Genomic DNA, 20,812 nt, shown 5'->3' with positions numbered 1-20,812 from the left:
ACGTTTACCCTAATATCCATTTTATATTCGGAAATGTGTAATAGCTGTTTCTTTTATTTGATATCGTAAAAAATTAAGTTTCTCTATCTACAATGGCTCACGCAAATCTAATTGTAATACGGTGCATCGCTTTTTGATAATTGCAACGATATCTAATTTGATTTGAAAAATATTTCGCTACGTCGAACGTGTGTTAAGATAATTCTTCTTTCGCTATAAAAGAACGATATTACAGTCGACTAACGTAGATTGTATAAACTATGTTTCAGATTACGATTGGGATGAATTTGTCCGTACCCTATCTGGATAAAGAGATGCAAGTACAATGTTCCCACTGGAGATCCTTCAAATTCATCCTGCAATAACGGTATTGTTTCTACATTTCGGGCAATTTCTATAATTTAACAGGAAGTTTATTTGAACTTTTATGAGAAAAGTACGGAATATCGAATATTTTTAATTAATGGAATGTTATAAATGATTAACGTAGGAAAAATATCGTAGCAATGTAAAGTAAAATTAATAATGTTACGACAAAATCACTTTTTATAAGTAACGTAATATTCGAATGTTTATTTTTCGTTATTAATTGTTTTTTATAGTGGTTACGGTGGAATGAAAGAAGAAGAATGCAGCACGGTAGAGGAGGCTAGATGAGCACCAATTTTCAGAGAGGTGCATGTGCAGATTACCCAGCAATTATATATAAGGCACAAACTCGTACATATCTGAGAGAGAGCGGAAGTGGAAAACGCGTGCGTGAAAGAATACGCGGTCCATACCTGGCCCGCCATTTTGGCGGCATGGTCCTTTGGGCCACTATACTATTCCTACAAGGAGCTGGTTTTGTAGGTATGTTTTACTTTATTTAATACGTTTGCTTCGGTCGTAGTATTCTTCAAATAAATAATCATATTTGCCAGTTAAAATTTCGTACGTATAGTTACTCTCGTCTTTCTTTCTTTCTTTCTTTCTTTCTTTTTCTTCTTACTAACTCGAAACTACTACCAGCGAGTAAAATTCATTTCGCGTACCAGATAAAATTGCTGAAGTCAATCCGATAAAATTCAGTCTAAACGCAACTACGAAAGTATTAATGCTTTTCGCTATATTGCTTCGCCTTTTCTCAATGTAATACAATTTTTTCCTTTGATGCTCGAAATCTCATGAAAATATGGCTCGATAATCCAGTTATATAAAATATCACAAGCCTTTCCATTTCGAGGATCGTTATTTGATTGAGAAGCGACGGACCCTATTTATCGAGGATCCCGTATTGAGAATCTTTCTCAGTTCGAGAAACATATTATAATATTATATACGAGGTAATCAATGTAATTTTATTATCTTCGTTGTTTGTCTATTTTCGTCAAATTCAACGTTACTAATTTAATCAATTTAAAATTTTCTTCTTTTTAGTACTCTAGTTCAAAGAGAACGATAGTGAGACTATAATATTGTACACTTTGCAAATTTTCAAGGCTATTTTCTATTCTTTGTCATGATGGAGAGCATAGTAACGAAGAAAAAAATTCTCTCGTCCATCACTTTCAATGTTCTTTTAGATACTAAGTCTAAATTAATGTCCGCTTTCTACAAAAACGATGATAAGTATCGCGATTCCTTGTTCGTCATGCTTTCGTCATTCGTCATTGCAGCATGTTTTCTAACGAATTGGGACATCTATGTAAACTTTATAAATTTCTTTCAACATATTCTATAAAAGATATTCAGAAAAGCAAGGTCAGAAGACTGAGCTAACCAGTTTACGACACCACTGTGACCGATTCAACAGTAAGGAGACATTTAGTTAAAACCTTGGTATATCGAACAACCGTCACATTTGCATCCTAATTTCTATCGACAAAAAGACCCATAGTACTACTTGTTGTTTAGTTGTTATTTATTCCATGTCGAATCTATAATGTATTCATAAAGTGTTTGCTTCTCCAGGATCGGTGACAGGTATTCCCGGTGTTCCGGAAAATATAACGGTGATGTTCCTGAACCCGACGTCTGTCCGCGTTTCTTGGAGCACCAGCCAGGTCGAACAAGTTGAAAAATACGACGTCATGTACAAGCCAACCGATGCAAGGTGCGTTCTGGAGATTTGAGATTATTCCACATATTTTCGTTCTTTTGCATGTACTATCGGGAAGTAGCATAAGTACTGTTGGAACTTTTAAATAAGAAAACAGGAAACGAAGGCATGGTTTTAAAACTGATGCTAATTTTAAGACCAATATTTTACGACAGCTTCTTTATATATTTTTTCACAGTAAGTTTGTATAATATACTTCGCGATCATGCATGGCATGACATTTTGAAATTTTCGTGTATTTCGCAAATATCACGAGCGAATACTTTGATTCGTTTATCAATTGGTATCAGTCTTTTGATGTCAATTTTTTAAGGAGGACTTAATGTTAATTGATGCTTTTACTTCTACTGCGGCACAGGAAATACAGTGACAGGTACATAGCTTTCTTAAGGTATTCCTTAAGGCATTACTTACCTTCTTACGTTACTCCAAGATAGTATATAACTTCATTATATAGTCGTAAAAGAAATACTTGTTTGAAAAGAGCCCTGCATAGGTTAACATAAAAAGTCAAGTAATTTCCAATTATCCAACATTACCAGTAGCATTCTACTCCATTAATTTCTGTACCACTTGATCTTTTAAACAGGCACTTGATTTTTAGTAACATGAGCACTTTTTACTTGGTTAATTTTTATATTATAGAAAACTGTGTGCAATTGAGAGGTGTGTGAGTGATTGTGTATGTGTGTATGTTGTGAAAGAATATGAAAAATCATCCGTTGTTTAGATATTACATGTCATGCTGTTGCAAGGAACACGCGAATAGGCTTTGAAGACGTTTCCAATGCGAAACACTCGGGAAACTTAGAAATACACGTAATACTTCTTTTCTTTTCAACAGACCCTTTACTTTTGACCATACTTAAAAAATCGATTTTCCGCTTTATGCATTTTCCGATAGTACTGCATCTGGAGAATGCGCGCTGAAAATATTATACTGAAATGTCACGAATTGATAGTTCTATAATAGCGGAAGAGTTTCAATATACGTGTATAAAGTAAATGTGCACGTGGCGGAAAATTGTCATGAAAAATGTAGTCACGGACTTGTTTCTGCGAAATTCAGCGCGATAAACGTGTCTCGCAAGATGATTTATCGCAGTGAATATATAGAAAACAACACTGTTATTTTGAGTGCTATTGATGATAAATTTTAATCAAACAGTTAGAGTGCAGTTTATGAACGGTCATAGAAATTACTTTTTATATAGAAACGATAATTTTTAATTGCGGTACTTACTCATTGTCGCATCAAATCATCATATTAAAAATTTTCGAGGCCCCGAGAAAATACAAAACTTCCCGTTTAAATATTTTGATGTACACAGCCATATCGTAAATCATACGCTCATATAGTACATTAATACAATAATAACCTTAGGATAGCTCCCCTAAACGTATTACCCAATTAATTACCTTTTATATAGGCAATAAGAGAACGATGTAAAAGCAGAAATCTGCCCTAAGCCAATAGGCGAGGATTATGTACAATAAATAATAAACAAATGAAAATTACCCATTATTAATCAGAATTTACTCGTAGTTCTTTACGTCGTAGCTAATTGAGAAGCAAGCATTATTTCTGTTTCTTTGTACCAAATATAAAACAAAAACCGATATAATATATAGAGGTCATATTACAACACGAAAAAGAAAGAAAATATAGAAATCAGATTGCAATGGCAAGGTGGTGTTACAGGATTATGGTTAGTTACAGGGTGGTGACGGAGGTCGCAGGAAATAGTGAAGCTGTTACATTGAGCGGCCTCCGAGCTGATACGCAGTACCAACTTGTCGTCACTGCTGTGAGAGCCGGCAAGAGATTTCGAAGTCGACCAATCGTCTTCCGCACACTTGGTAAGTTATTCTTATTTAATTTTTCTTTCCAAAAACTATAAAGAAGATATCGTAATTATGCAGAATACCGTATATCTCAGCGATTTTAAGAGCTTTGATTTATATTATCAAAATCAAGATCCTAAGTAACTCTCGATGAAATAGAAATGAAAATAAAATTTCAAATAAATTACCCATTATTCGTGGCACTTATTGACAGCACGTTTAAAGATGTGTATTATTTACTGGAATGTTTTAGAGCCACCACGAACATCCTTTCCCCCGGAACAAGCGATAACAGGCGGCCCCCTTCCACCTCCTCCACCCTCTTCTCAACAACCACAGCCTTACATACAAGTAAGTTCAAGAATACATAGTTCCTCGAACAATCTCAACTAATTACATACCTTTTTATCTCTTAAAAATCTGAAAATATCTCTAAACTCGTGAAATCTCGAAGTCTCCTATATATCTACTTGATATTTTCAGAAAGAAATATTTTTTATGTTTTCTCTTATTTTCGTTCACGTAATTATTCGTCTGTTGTTGCTGTTCTTCTTTCATTCGTTATTCTCACTTCGGATAAAGGCTACCTAAATCTAAATGCAAATAGAAATCCTGTTGGCCGAGACGCTGAATAATTAGACGCGTAAAATGAACATCGAAGGAACATCTAAATTACAGGTCCGTGGCGTAGAAGTGGGGATCGTGGTGTTAGTGTTGATTTTTTGGGCAGGCGCGATAGCGCTGTTCTTCAATCGTTGGGGAAAGATTCGCATGTTACTGCCGTATCAACCCGATTACAAGGAACAATTGAAGGTTCCTGGGACTGGGGTATGCGCAGCGGCGAACGCTGCATACACGCAACATCCGACTCAACACACCTGCTCTCAGGTAACGCATAATTATACACCCTATTTTGCTACTTCGATCTTCCACTAGGTAGATGCAAAAAAATCGCAAATATGCGATTTAATCTACTCGAAATAGCTAGGCTTACTTTTCCAGGAGAATAGCAGCGGCTGATTTTTTTATAGTTGTTTATATAAAATTCTGTGATAATTTTTCTTCAAAAGGAATTATACCTAAATATAGCTTTAATTGATATCTATCAAATTCATTTCTGTAGAAAAATAATCGATTAACACTAACCGTACCGGCGCTTCTCATATATCAATTCCTACTGTAACCGGTCGTTTGATCGGTTACGAAATAGACGTTGTTTCTTCGAAAGAAATTGTCAATTTATTATAGAAAACAATGCACAACGTAATTTTTAGATAATAATAAAATAATCAATCATATATTTTCATTTTTATATGTAATATGAACAAGAGGCGTGATAGTCGAACAAATCATCCCCACTTTCAATTTGCTTATTTTTAGACTTATTTTTAGACTCAACAGCCCTCTCTTATACTTTGTATGTTTTTCAATGAATTTTTCACTAAACGCGTAGACGTAGTCAGAGATAAAACAAAATACAAAACCAATGTACCGAATATTATGAGATTTGTTCACTCCTGTCATATTTGATTTCTCGTAGGCTTCGGCCTGCACTCTGTAACTGCATTTAGATTTCGTTTAGCAACAGAGAAATCATTATGGAGGGAGTATATTCTTGAGAAGTATTTCTTGAGAGTCTCCGTCAAGACTCCGTTGTGTTTATGCGTTACCTGACATGGATTCCGTCAGATTATTCAAGTGCTTAGCCAAACATACACCGCATTTAGATGTATACAACTACAGTTGGTTGGATCTTACTCGAGTTCAGAGCTAAGGTTCCAGGCAAAAAACTTTAGAAAAAAATGTAAACAAGCTAGGCGATGAATTTTCCATAGTACAAAAAGAAACAAGCAAAACGATTGAGAAATTGATTAATCGGATAATATAAAAATTTAATATAAAAATCGGATAAAATAAAAATGTAAAATTAAATGAACAAAAGAAGTAACAATGAATGTACAATTTTAAATTAAATTTTGAAATCACTCATTTGATCGGGCCTGGTAAGGTTAGTGTTAATTTAATTTACTAACAGAGTGCGACAAAATATCCTTCTTATTTGTTAATTTATTATTTGTTAATTTCGAAACGAAAATGATTATTGAATTATTATTGAAACATATGATTTTCTTAATTAGCAAAACATTCGAAATATCAGCTTTCCGGGAATTATACGAACCATAGAATTATAATATTAATTGATAATAATATTAAATACGGAAATTTGAAATAAACTAAAAATATACACAGCGTTCCAGGATTAGGTTTAGCAAAGATTACATTGGCATTGTTGTGCTGAAAAAGACGCTGTATAATTAAACTACGTTTTAAATTATATGTTTGACGCACATTAATTTACTCGATCGATTAATTTTCGGTATAATTTCCTTCGAACAGTTACAATTGAATTATCATTTATATCACTTTAGTAACATTATCATTCTTACGTAATCTATACATATTTTTCCTTTTTACATAATATAATAGAATAAACGTCAAACGATTGTCAAACTATGAATTTTTTCGAACAACTCGATATATTTAAATAAGATCTTTTTATACCACGTTTATGCTTGTATACACATACGAAGACATTCAAACTCTAATTGCACAGCAGGATGCAATACATTTAAAAAATTCATTCCGGTATCCTTTGAATACTATCGAGAGACATGTACGTTTATATGTGTATCGATAAATTCCCGAAACAATATCATCGAACGATATATATAAATTGCACGGGTACTCAGATATCGGTATTCATATCGGACGAACGTTATCTCGAAGTTATTCGTATGCGTAATTTAACATACGAATCAAGAAATGTTTAGATGTATCAGAAGTATCGATTTGATCAGATGGTACAGAGATTTAATTGGACAGTGCACGTAATCGCAGTAACAGACGGGACATCCGCTTCCAGCGAAAGCTGTATGTCAAAAAGACGTATCGGATCGAATATTGAACCGAGAGCTATATTTTCGTTTAAGCGGTGCCCACTTGTCTACGTCTAAGTTCAGTTTCGGTATACGATCTCCGCAAATTGACGGTATATACGTATGGTTATTTATAGACTAATCGACGTACACGTAGCTTGAAGTATTAAAAATCAAACAGTGAAACGATGTATAAAACATCACCGAAAAACTGCAGATTAATCGCGTGAAACTCACATAAGATACAAGTGACGTGCATCTTGGTTCTGTAACGACAAAGTAAAAACGAAGAGCAGTTTTATAAGAGTCTAATAGAACTTGAATAGTTTTAGTAGCAACAAGAACCACAATGAAACTATATAATATATAATGTTAATAATATACCAATGAAATACATTTGAGTGTATCGACTGATTTTTGGGAACTGTTGCGTGAAAAATATTAGATTCTAAAGTATAAATTAACAGCCATATTGTTGCTCCCTTTTTTATTACATTTTTATAACATCGCAATGTTATAGCAGGATATGATTTCATTTATTTATATCATTCAGCCAGTAAAAATTCCAAATAAGAATCTACCAGATACACACAGACAGATATAAACCACACTATAGTCTTTGGATACAATGAAAGACTATCGATTATTGATTAGTCTACTGCTGTTACTATTGTCGGCATAGATTTTGGCAATAGTCGCGGCGCTTTCAGCTATCGTGCTCAATAATCATAGAGAAGCTAACTTCTCTGAATGTAGGTCGCAAATTAATTGAAATTCAGACGGATGAATATCCTGCGCACAATATTATGGATTTCAACACGGAAATTCTCTGTGTGAAGGAAATATATAATCTACTTTAATGACTACGAAACGACCCCTTGTTTCATTAACACGCAAGGTTAATTTTAGTTGCAGCAAAAATTTGTACAAACGTTACGGCGAAAAAACATTGATCGTGTTTTAAAAACAAATTTTACTGTAAAATTTCTATTCTCTTGAATTTATTTCATACAAATCAACCGAAATGAAATTGTGTCGTGACCATTCATTGAAGAACGCTAACAAGAAAAGTTTGGCAACTCGAAAATTCAAAAACATTTGAAACTTTGCGCAAATGTAATTCATGGACGTTAATAACGGAACAATTTCTTTTGCCTGCTGGAGAACGGTCTTAGGGGTGAAAACAGCCCAAAGAAATTTGATTGACTGTCCATATTACCGTAAATATTTAAGAAAATATACAAGATAGAGAAAAAAGGCTGAAGTAAAAGTTGTAATGTTCTTCGGAGAACTCTGTACAAATATTTACTGTTTGCATGATTTTCATCAGACGAATTTTAATATGTAAATAAAAATTTTATAAAAAAATTGCTATATCACTATGCTTGTAGATATAAGAAGTTATGTATATAATTTAATGTAACTAATATAATTTGCACCAGCTGCCGCAGCTCGGCAAGAGCTCGCGATCAGCGTTGTATGTTACACTCTTTGATCCTGTGTGTTCAAAAATTTTGTTCTTTCAAATCATTCGTATATTTAAAAAAAAGCTCCTTGGAGACTATGCGCATGATAACAAGAAATAAAACTTCAAAAAATTATAGCTGGTGGGGGAATAATTTTGAAAAAACTTTTTTTTTAGTTTCTCATATCCACAATATAAGCCACGAAGAAAAAGTCAAAATTTCTTCGGGGGGTGTTTTCATCTCTAAGACTGTTTTCCAGCAGGAAGAAAGATTATTTCGTTACTAGCATCACACGAACTACGTTTATGCAAAGTTTCAAATATTTTTGAATTTTCGAATTGAACTTCGAGAACTTCATTTGTAAGTCGAATTTGTCATCCCTAAGGGAACATGTATTGCGATTACGCTTACTGACAACTGTGCACTTACTGATGGTGCAACTACAGTTGCAGAACGTTCTAGTTATCTAAGCTGAAATACTAGTTTCTTACTAAGTTTATAAAGTTCAAGGATAAAAAAAATTTTATTGATAGAATACGATTACATCTACTGTTTTTAGTTATGTCGTTATTTTATTACACCGTCAACATGAATTTTAGTTAAATTGTACATTTTCTCTCGATATGTGCATATCGACATTTATAATAGAATTATACCCTCGATCAGTTCTAAGTCGATTTATTCGAACTATTAATTCGTTTCTCCGAAACAAGATGCAAATAATATTACGCAAAAGGAGGAAATCTGTTCGATCGTATCAATCGAGTAATACAATATATAGTCTTCTTTAATCACGAATTCGCGTATTTAACATTTATTTCGCTCGTAGATACTATGTATTTTTACTCTGATTACTCTTTATTAATTGATATACATTAGATATAAAGCCGCACTTTTTTGAAATAACAATCCGAAATCTGGAAGTAGAATAATTGGTACCGAGAACAATTTCGTTATTTACGATCGACAAATATTCTTTTAACGAAAGAAACAAACGATCAAATACAAAACTTGCAAATGTCTAGAAAGTTCAGATTTTTCGGATTTTTATTATAACACTATTTGCAATAGAAGCGTAGACAGGAAAAGTAATTAGTAGCTTTAGTTGTGACAATTTAGCAATAGATTTATCGATCGATTCTCCGAACGAGACTCTAATGGAATTGATCTCTTTGTGCCTCTCCCAACCCTGCTGACCCATTGCGAAAATCGTCGTTCCTCGCACTAATGAATAATCGAAAAATGACGCTCCGCCGGGAACGTATACGTATCGCTCGCATAAAATCTTGAAGGTAATGACCACATTGTCGGATATGGTGATGCAGTGTGGGGGCGGGGGCTGTTGCGTCTTGGAGCAGTGCTTTCAGTACCCGAGGAGGGCTCGAGAGCCGCGCGACTGCGGCTGCCAATTCGCTCTACTCCACAGGGCAGACATCGCGTGACCATCGGTACTTGCTAACAATCTCTACTTCTACTACTACTGCTACTACTATTACTACTACTACTACTATTACTACTACTACTACGTCACTACTACTTCTACTACTACTACTGCTACTACGACTACTACTACTAGTCAACTACGACTACTTCTCGTCTTCTTCTTCTTTTTCTTCTTCTCCTACTTCTATTATTACTACTACTACTACTACGTATGCCTCCTACCTCCTACTACGTAACACCCACCTCTTGCTCTTCTACTTCTTGTATTTTTCTTCTTCTCCTTGTTCTTCACTATTATCCATATTAAACAGCTGTTTCTTCCACTGATCGTTAGCTCACTTTTATTCTCTTCTTTATCTCGTTTTCTATCCAATATTTTCACGATGTGCCTTTGTTCTGCTTTTATTCGTGCTTCATGCATCTATTCCTTTGTACAGCCCCTGCGGCTCTCTCTTGTCCGTACTTCCGACTGAGTCCACTTTTCGATATTCATCAGGACGATTATAGTCATGCTGAGTTTAATTGGCGAATGGTCTATCGACGATCCTATAGACGAGTTCCATTACCATTAGGATACTAGTTCGTACAGTCTTCGGTCGATTAAAAGTTGCTTCTTTAGTCTAACAATGATGTTTTAGTCATTCCTATAGATCATATGGATACAGTCGTATTCGCGGATGTCCCTATCTTTGACGCAACGAAGTAGTATGTAGAGATACATACATAGTCAAAATGGTACTCATAATAAATAGATTTCTAAGAGCGCAAACCAAGAATTGGGTAATTAAAGTACGAGTTGAAAATGTTTCGGAAATATGAAAATTTACCCAGGAAGTGTAGGCTTGCCAACTTTCACCGCAATCTTATATGGCCGTTCGAAGGAGGGAAATAATGACATTTCTATATTAAAAAATAGTTCACTTTTGACCCTAATTTTTATACGTATCTTAAGATTCATAGATATTTTGAAATTGTCGATTTCTGACACATATCTGGTTTTTAGCAAAACGACAATATGTTTTTTCCATCACATTTCTTCTGATCATACTGACTCATATTCAATGACCTACGATTCTGAAATACTGCGTTTCCAAAGTGTCATTATAATTTACAAATAAGAATAGAGCACTAGAAGATACATATGCATGCATGAATTATTACCTATTTTATTAAGAAATATCCTCGTAATTTGTACAAAGATGGAACTAGAATAATTTCGATGAAAGTATAAAAATAATTTCAATAAAATCGATAAAAATACAGGTAAGTTGAACATTAGGGAAATAACATTCCATACGTATCTACAAAATCGAATTCTAATATAACTTTAATATTTAGGTTTATACCTTCGGTTAGCTTCTATATTAAAATGTTCCTTCACATATATACATACATATATAGCGTTATGATATATGTAGGAATGCTTTCAACCAAATGCTTTTGCAGTGCATGTATATTCTAAGTGTTGAACGCTATTCGAGACGCTACTTTCTTTCTATTATACTTTATATTTCTTTAAAATACATGTTATTCGACATAAAAGATTTGCACGCTTCGAAGTTGGCAAGCCGATATACATCTATATTAATAAAATGTGAACAACTACAGATAACGATAAAAATGAATGATCAAAATCAAAGTCTATCTTAGAAAATAAATCGCTATGAGAATAATCATTCAGTTGGTACACACGACTGAGGAAGTACCGACTTTTTCTCGCTTCACAGCAATTTTAAGAGAACGCGTGTTTCTGCGAGTCATTTAGTACCTACTTTACGCTGAAAAATTTTTATCGAGAAGAGGAAGAGAACTTTCGGCCGACGTATTTAACATTCTCTGGTGTAGAATTCGAGTGTAACATCAAAAGCGTTGCTCGACGAAGCGTCCATAGATACATCATACATATGTGTGTATTTACATATTCGGTACATAGAGATCCAATCGTAAAAGGTTGTTGCTTTCAACTCGGTACATGTTCGCTACTCTCAACCTTGATTTGCGCTCGTCAACGTTTCACGTATACGTATGTACAGACGGTCTGCTTACGTAGAGCCATTTCTATCTTCCAAAAGCGATTCGTACACTTTTGATAACCAACCATCCACAGTACTTAAACTTTCAAATTTAATACGCGTAAGTGTCGTAACACGATTGGGGATTAAAACGTATTTATTTGAGAAAGAGGATCTAAACTGACTTTCCAAAGTACAAGATTAAAATTCCATGATTATCGATTCTCTGAAGAATAAAATTGCTTCAGTTTAATTACAGAATTTAGTGATCTTTTATTCAATTAGATAGTGATTTCAGGAGAAAGGCAGAAGTTTTTATTACAGTTTAATCAAAACTAATCTGATCAGAGAGTAAAGTACATAACGTACATTTTCCATTCATTAACGTATTAACTAGGGAAAACGAGTTCACTCGTCACTTAAATTGCCACAATTACTTTTACGATATTATATTATATTGTTTAAGTGTCTTATTAAGAGATGACCTGATTAACAGATTAGTATTTCACTAATTCAGAGGTACTTTGTTTAGTTGTGTTCTCGTGTTTCGATCAACGATTTAATTCCTGAACGATCTAATCCGCGAAATATTGTTAGGAAAATTGCAAGTGAACCAAAGTCGATCGATCGATGCGTGGTAATTCCAATATTTATCGTGTGTCTGGTTTTAACAAAACAAAATTGAGATTAACTGCAAAAATGGCTTGAAATACGATATAAGCATCAAATTGTTCTGGAAAGTGGAAACAGTCGGTATTTAATACACGAATGACATGAGATATTTTTGAAATTTCGCACCAACGCTTGAGTCACTTCAAGTGGTCGTGTGCCTCAGTTAATTGCACTCGAATGTAACAAATATTGTAGCACCTTTAATAACGCTTTTCACTTTCTATTATTTACGTCTTGCGGTTTCTCAGTTTCCTACTTCTCCGTTTATTAAAACAAATCTTATTCCATTGTATCGTATCTTTTCTAGGTTTTCTATCGTATCTTTGCCAGTAGGCAAATATAGCAACCATATTCTATGATAGATCGAATGAAATCGATCGAATTTAAGGAAAATGATCCGATTATGTTCGAGTAACTACCAATATTATATTTTACTATGTTTAACGATCTAGATCCGGTCTGTTCGATATGTGCGTGTCATTTTGTATCGTATCGTCAACACCATTCTGTTAATGTTCATTAAATTTAAATGTTAACCAAAAGAAACAATACAGTAGTAACAAATAGGAATTTTATTAAAAATCGATAGTATATAAAAACGATAGAATCAATAAAACGACACAATAGTTATGAAATTGAATTTCTGCTTATCGTACAGCAGGAAGGCAACGCTCACATTACGATTGAACAACATATGTATATGTATATACAGAGTACAATAAAGACGTTGTCTGTTGTACTCTTCGCATATGACATACTGCACACGTATTAAGAAAGATGAAGCTCAACTTTAGAAAACATCATAAAATCGTATGTGTTGGTAATCTAACGTTTATAGGAAGAATATTGCTTCGGACGAACGATGCCTCTGCTAGATATATCTTGTCTCAAAGTTGCTGGAGTAATAGCTTCCTGACCCAAATCTCAACAAGATCACGAATCTGCTAGAGACAGGAAACCAGTACGTTAGCATCAGGATATAGACGTACTAAATTCGATCGAATGTTCTCACGTAATCCGTAAAGCCTAATTAAATTCCAATGACGTAAACCGCTGCAAAAGACTGATCACACGAAGCTAGAAAAAACAGGTAAATTCGTTCGTTTCTGACCCACTTATTTTACTCGTATGTACAACTCAATGCACCCATGAATCGTTGACTTTCCATTAAAAGAGCGGTAGTATGAAATAGAACAAGAATGATGGTATGAAATAATTAAGTCTCGTACAGATTAGCCCAATTACCTGAATTCAAGCAACGTAAATTCGAACGTACTGTAAACACATTACTTGAGAAGAGAAACAAACACATATATGCATTTAATCTGAAAACCAAATTAAAACGAAATATATAAGAACTATTAGAAATGTAAATTAGCAATTTGGTATTGTAATTTTGTATACAATATTGATTATGAAAACAATCTGCCTATTTTTCGTGTAATATTTAAGTCGACAAATATTTTTACTTTAATATGCCAATTATTTCTCCTTTTATTTGCATCGATTTTTCCTTTTAGTTCATGAATATTGTTTGATCTGCTTGGAATACCAATACGATGATCAGTACGCTTCGATCCGTCACACGTATTACTGCAATCAGTTTGCGTGCAAGCACAAGTTTCGCACATTTAGCAAAGATGTTTTTGCACAACAATAACAACGCAGATGCGAGTAAAAAGCGACACGAATTGACATAAAAATAGTGCACAGCGAACACTAATGCTTTTACATTGCGATTATTGTATCACCAGGAAAGCTGCTTGCTCACTTGAAACGCTTACGAAGTTGTTAGGAAAGTTACATACATCGTTAAGTTAAGCACAATATTGACGTACAGTTGCTCGGATGAAATTTTTACTTATAACGATTTTACAACTAATAGATGATAAGTAAAGTAATTTTTGAAAACTTTCATTTAATATTATTATAACGTTATTCGTTAAATATTTCTTATATTATAGGTTAAAAATTATTTTGTTAAGCTTATAACGATATGAAATGCTGGCTTTGTGTATTAACGGTATTTAAAATATTTAGCAACGATATCGAAACCAAACTAAATCCATAACGTTGATAAATTTCTTATTTTCTATTCTCATACAAAATGTTAGTGATATTGTTCATAAATTATTTTTATATTACAAAGAAAGTTCCATAGATATATTCTTACGTCCTGTAAGTGAACCGCTAGCTAATAAAATCCCCTATTTAATATTCTAATTAACCATCTTCTAAGTATAATATGGTTAATAAATCATATTCACTTAATCGAGTTCAAAGACGTAAACTCAATCTTTGTAGTATTTGTCATGGTCATTTTTTAAATATTATATTAATATTGCATTACATTATTGAAAAACGCATTGAAAAAACACATTGAAGAACTATTAATAATAATAATGGGAAATGATCATTTGTTAACGTGTAAGCTCTATTTTACATAACTGCAAATTATTTACAATTATAATTACAATTGTAATTATTTGTACGATATAAAAGCAGAGAACTTTTTGGACTGTAAAGTCAATATAGGTGATGAGTCTTGTACGAAAACGAAAACCTTAAAAAACAGGTATACTCGTGAACTAGAAAGGAGGCAGATATTGCACTAATAGAAATTAGTTTAAAATTCGGTGCATCGCAAAAATGTTGGGATTGTCTAAACATCTTCGTTTAAAAGATACCCACTAAAAATAGCATTGTCTAATAAACAATTAATTAATTGTATAAATTAACTTTCGTTCAACTACATACCCACGATAGACAAGATGCAATCAGACATATTAATACGTTGCAGAATTTAATTATGTTCATTAAACAATTATTGCTAAACATTTGACAATAATTCACAAAAACGACACCACGAATTGCAAATGTGCAGGGCATTAAGGTATACACATGTACGATCGATTTGGTTTTCTATTAAAGCATAGTACTTTAACACTGCATTTTATAATTGTTACTATACTTTGCTATTTAAGTTTCGCAAGAGCCGGATAAAACTATAAAAATACAAAATCGTGAACATCGTTCTAACTAAACTCACTATTGCAACTAAGAAAATATACTTTGCCAAAGATTCGCCGTTTCTTATTTTAACGAAACGATTTCAGAAAATAGATTCTATTCTTAGTGGGTATACAAATTGTCTGTTCCTGTCTGCCTTGTCGGAAATCACGCTTGAGAAAAATCACATTAAAATGCAGTTTTCATTGATATTAGCGGTATCGGTGTGTCCTAATTGCGTCGCCACATTTTCCAGCATCTGCACTGGTCGAGCCATCACGTGGACTCCTTGGATAGCGGAGGTGGTTTGGGATGGCCAAGAACCTCGAGGCCGCGAGTGAACAGCGCCATCGACGTAGCTGGCTTCCTATCCCAGGTATGTAATCGAATAAAACGAGAAAGCAGCAACTCGACCAATTTCGTCGTGACACCGGGTGAATTAACCGTCCCGCTGATACACGTCCTTGAAACTTTCGATCGAACCCTAACTTCGTATCAACCTTCCTGTCAATTCGCAGTCACGACAAACGAAGGAGCAACGAATTATCTAGGAAATTAGTGAAAATTCCAGGACATGTCGCGTAATTGCAGTTATCGTTGAAGACCAATTATCCTAATCATTTTTCTTCTCTGAATATTAGAATCGATATCATAAGTATAAATTATTTTCTGGTATTTTTTTCAAACGACGACAACGGAGTAAAGTGAATTAAAACGATGTTAAATATACCGAACAGATAATTATATATAAAGTAAATAAATAGTAAATGAAAATTTGAAAAGCATAGTTATCGTTATCACATCGTAAAGTACAATTGTGAAACTTATAATAAATATAGATAATTCAATACAAAGTAACAAAGGTATCGATCGCTAAGCACGATTCTTAGATAGCGATCCTATACGACACTTCCTTCTTAGCAATTTTTTCACTAACTTAAAAACTATAAAAATATTACTTCCGAATATTACTTGACTTTAATCTAAATGTAGGGAAACATTATAGTTTATTTGTACGTTATAAAATTTTGAAAGTGCCATCCCCGGTGCATCCGGATATTGAAATATGTAACGAACGCGAAAGAGACCGTACAAAATAGACACGTCAAACGTTAAAGTTCAAGGTAGTTGGAGGCAAAGTGTAGTTCACTGGTTGATCAATAAGTTCGTGGTTTACTTGTAAGGAAGTCGTTAAATTCACTTTCTGGTAGCATGGACCACGGCCGGTATTCACGATTCGTTGTATTTCTTAACAACAAGGTTTTCATATTATACTTGTTAGATCTATGCCGATTAAATCGTAAGTACACACTTCTGACGTCACTTTTTGCATCGCAACAAATCGATTTCATCTTACCAAATTAACAGCGGGAATAGATTACCATTTTTATGTATCGCTGAGTATGTATTTTCTTATAAGTTGCAACATCGATCGATAGATGCATAATTTTAGATAAAACGGTGCTAGCGTGAGACGATCTTCGTTGAAAAATGTTTCCTACATTTAGGATATATTATGTCATCGTGTTGGATATATATACAGTAATTGGTGAAATTTTAACTGATTTAATCTTAAAATCCATATAGAAGTCGTGAGACATTTACTGGAAACATACGGTTGGTGGAAAATTAATATACCGAATTAACGTTAAAGTTAACTTCGGTGAATATCGAGGCTTGTTAATACAATGAATATTCGACTGTTGAAATACTTCAGTTGATAAGGACTGTTGAATTACTCGTATAACTGTAGTAAACGCTAGAAGGAATTCATTAGTTTTAGGACGTTGTTCGGTGTAGCATCAGTTCCTTCCAGCATACAGTGAAATACGATAGATCTATAACCCAGAGCAAAATTACTATCCGACACGATGATTAAAATGGGACAATTTTAATGCGAAACGAAGAACATAAGCGTAAAAGTAGAATATTTCAAATTAATTTAATTTTTGCACGTTGTATTCGCACTAACATTAACGAATATATAAAACAACAATCTCTCGAACACACACAATATGTGGTGTGCACATATATTAATAAAAGTTACTGTAAGTGACCTTCGCAAGGATGAAGCACAAAGTATAGCATTTGTCTTCAGGGACAGGAAAATGCATGTAGATCTCCAAGGAGTGACGCAAGCGAGAAAGGAAGTTTAGAAACGAGCGGTATTCCCAATCCTCTCTGCAATGCGGTTCCGCTTTTTGCAGGAATTTTTAAGACGGCACGGTTCAACGTCGAAATTGTGCCGGAAGGTTCGCAGTGCAGACAATTTACCACTTGCATCGACGAATCGACAACAAGATCAACGAAATTCGAAAGAGGAAGGCATCGACGGTGACAAAGAATCCTTCCTGAGGTCAACGCAAGAGGAGAAGTGCGAGGATTCGGAATCAAAGAGGCAGAGTAGCCTCGAGAGTTGTCCAAAGGATAATCCAGACGTTTCGTTGCTCGACCCGAATCATCAATTACAGTCTTCAAGGTAATTTCACTCGTAGTAGATACGTAAAGGTAATTGTTACATTTTTGCATCGTTTTACGAAAGTTCTTCATCGTGACAATTAATAATAATAACTTCTTATCGATTTTTCCCGAGTTTGTTAGTTTTTCATATGAAGCAGGAATTTTGAATTTTTTAAAAGAGCATCATATACTTTTTGATGATATTCATCTGAAACATTTTTCTGTAGTTTCTGTGTGCTATATTATTCAAGATATCTGGTTAGATCAATATGAGACAGTCTGCATACGGCATTACTACTCTAGCAAAAGCAGATTGTTACGTTTCTGTCGTAAACGAGAGTTGTACGCAAGTAAGGAAGTTTGTGGATGAATTATGTGTGCATCAAAGTTTGTTTATTATTTCACCTTAACAAACTTTTAAGTAGCAAACTTCAAGTTGGTAATTCATGTTAATGATAATACATTTCCTTTCTTACGCAAATTTACTAAAATTCACGGTATGAAACATCGTTTTCTCGTTTCTCTTCTTTTCATTGGTCCAGAAGCAGTTGAAAATATTGAATAACTAATGAGGAAGATTTATTCAAAAGCAGACTTTTACTTTACGTTCGTTTGTAATGTTTCACCACTTATCTTCGTCTTATCTTAGTTTGTACCTTATTCCGGTTTTGCGTGCGCATTTTTCACCATCATACATGATAATTTTACACGAAGCTGAAACGAACGTCTCGTATCTCTCCTCCGCTAAATTGACAACTCTAAAAAGACAATTTTATTACAGTTGTCAGTTACTTTGCGTCGCGAGCATATCTTAAATTCCGCACAGGTGCAAATTCTTTTAGACTTTGAAATAACACGAAGCATGAAATGTAACGTTCCGTGAATAAAAAGTGTGCAACACTTAAGAACACTTGTGAATAATTCAAAGATACGTGTCTTTAGGCTGTCCACTTTTCAGAGAGCGCTAAATTGTTGCAATGAATATTAACATTCGTATTTAAGTAATTGGCTTTGCTTATCAATTTTTTACAACAAATATCCAGCACACAAATGTAAATTCGCTTTACAAGAAACAAGAACCTTCTCTCTTAAAAAAAAAAAAAAAAAACCCCTTTATAAATCTGTTGTCCTGGTCACTTGAAATGTTACAGCATGTTTTTTTTTTATAGAAGCTTAATTGAAAAATCTCTTATATAAGTATATTAAACCCGAAGAATGATAACATTACGCCGCGTGTATATCCATGATTATTACGTAAACCACCCGAGATCTTCCTTATGCAATTCATTTCACGGTAATAGATTAATATGGTACCGTTGGAATACAGCGTGCATACGTATTGTTTGCGTGTTACATGAGGGTCGGCGCTGTTCCGCTGGCATCGTCTGCTCTAGTAGATTACGAGAGGACATGAAAAAGGTGCAACAGAGATATAAAAAATTCAATAAAAATGATTGTGGGAGAAGGACGGCTTATTGCACTATGACCAATCAGACTTGCGTTCCTTCCACACTTTCAATTTTCCAGCTTTATACAATACATAAAACACGCTAAAACAGAAACAGGAGATGCTGTACAAGCCGTTTCAGAACGAGTACCATCGTCATGAAATATTCTTTTATTTCGTTTGTTTTTTAATTATAATATGTATTTTTCATAATACCGTTACGAGGACGTAAAGAATGCGACAAGAGATAAAGAATTTTATGCAAAAGTAATTACCACGTAGCTCTTACGAAATGAGAATAGAAATTGAGGCAAGGGCAAACAAAGTTTGTCAAGGATATTCCTCGTTGCCGGAAGTAAGAATGACAATAAAACGTTAGGAAATAAGAATGAAAAAAAAAGTAACAAACTTCCGAATGAATTATTAAAGAAAATTGCCGTAAATGTTTCAGGGATTCTCCAATAACGTCTTCATCGTCGTTCGTTGGCCGACGTTTCGGAGGATGGCGAGCTGGCGGAAGTCACGAATATGTCCGGTGTCCTATACGACAACCTGCTTCCATGGATGAGCGGTAAGCAATCTCTTTTACACTTCGCGCTAAATACGTAAAATATTTCACCCGAATAACACCACCCCTTCCGATCGAATCACCGACGTCGAACTGATTCTTCAAGTTTGTGAAATTATAGTGCAATCTATACGCATGTATAACGTAACTGACGTATCTTAGAAGCCGATAATAATGGATAATATAAGAAATGATATCAGTTTTGTAATATAGTGGAAGCTAAAAAATCGATGTTCGGATCGTTCGTTAAATTTGACGTTCAAGTACAACGAAATCTACCGCCTGTTATATTAAATGCATTCGCGTATGAACTCATAAGAGACCCACGATATTTTTATCTCCAGTCTGGTCCCAACTCACACCACAACGTTAAATATACGTGTCGTGGCAATTGACGTCGCCTCATCCTACAAATATCTTTCACCCTTAAAGACCACCCTCGAAACTTGGTCACACGCCAAGTTAACATTCAGGGTCACACTAAGATATAACATAGCATAGACTATTTATCGTCCGTCAAGCGGCATCGATGAAAAATGTAATTTCGGTAAAGAGATAAGAACTTCGCTAATAAAGATCTATCATTACGAGATCCTATTTACTTGAACAGATAAGGTGACGCTGTATGAATATTGTAAAAGAATCGATGATAGTTGGACTTTTACGAATCTATGAAAAATTTAGAGGCGCGAGAAAGTAAGAAAATGCACGCAATATGCAAAAATGTACATGGGATATCCAAGCCATAATATATTATGAAGCTATTTATGCCAAAAAACTTGATGGTTTAACCCTTTGACAATGTAATAAAATAACAAACAATTTAGAATGAACGATTTAAAAGTCAATTATT

The 20,812-nt window shown here is 34.1% G+C and overlaps 1 protein-coding gene across 11 annotated transcripts in view; it reads left to right on the top strand.

Annotated features, from left to right (window-relative positions):
- Nucleotides 1-20,812, top strand: part of LOC139985897 (uncharacterized) — a 44,961-nt gene that overhangs the window by 17,501 nt on the left and 6,648 nt on the right. For 7 of the 11 annotated variants that reach the window (XM_072000770.1, XM_072000771.1, XM_072000769.1 and 4 more), the window contains 10 exons: nucleotides 270-367; nucleotides 603-852; nucleotides 1,954-2,095; nucleotides 2,460-2,474; nucleotides 3,816-3,961; nucleotides 4,200-4,297; nucleotides 4,625-4,834; nucleotides 15,741-15,860; nucleotides 17,692-17,963; nucleotides 19,843-19,962. In XM_072000770.1, the coding sequence (XP_071856871.1) occupies nucleotides 654-852; nucleotides 1,954-2,095; nucleotides 2,460-2,474; nucleotides 3,816-3,961; nucleotides 4,200-4,297; nucleotides 4,625-4,834; nucleotides 15,741-15,860; nucleotides 17,692-17,963; nucleotides 19,843-19,962 (1,322 nt within the window). In that variant the 5' untranslated portion in view covers nucleotides 270-367; nucleotides 603-653. Of the gene's footprint in view, nucleotides 1-269; nucleotides 368-602; nucleotides 853-1,953; nucleotides 2,096-2,459; nucleotides 2,475-3,803; nucleotides 3,962-4,199; nucleotides 4,298-4,624; nucleotides 4,835-15,740; nucleotides 15,861-17,691; nucleotides 17,964-19,842; nucleotides 19,963-20,812 lie in introns of all 11 variants that reach the window. The other 4 variants (XM_072000775.1, XM_072000777.1, XM_072000776.1 and 1 more) reach the window with 4 other exon arrangements.

Source organism: Bombus fervidus, chromosome 3 (assembly GCF_041682495.2).
Source record: "Bombus fervidus isolate BK054 chromosome 3, iyBomFerv1, whole genome shotgun sequence".
Classification (NCBI taxonomy): Eukaryota; Metazoa; Arthropoda; class Insecta; order Hymenoptera; family Apidae; genus Bombus; species Bombus fervidus.
The sequence above is the reverse complement of the archived record's forward strand: the minus strand, read 5'-3'. Positions and strand labels throughout refer to the sequence as shown.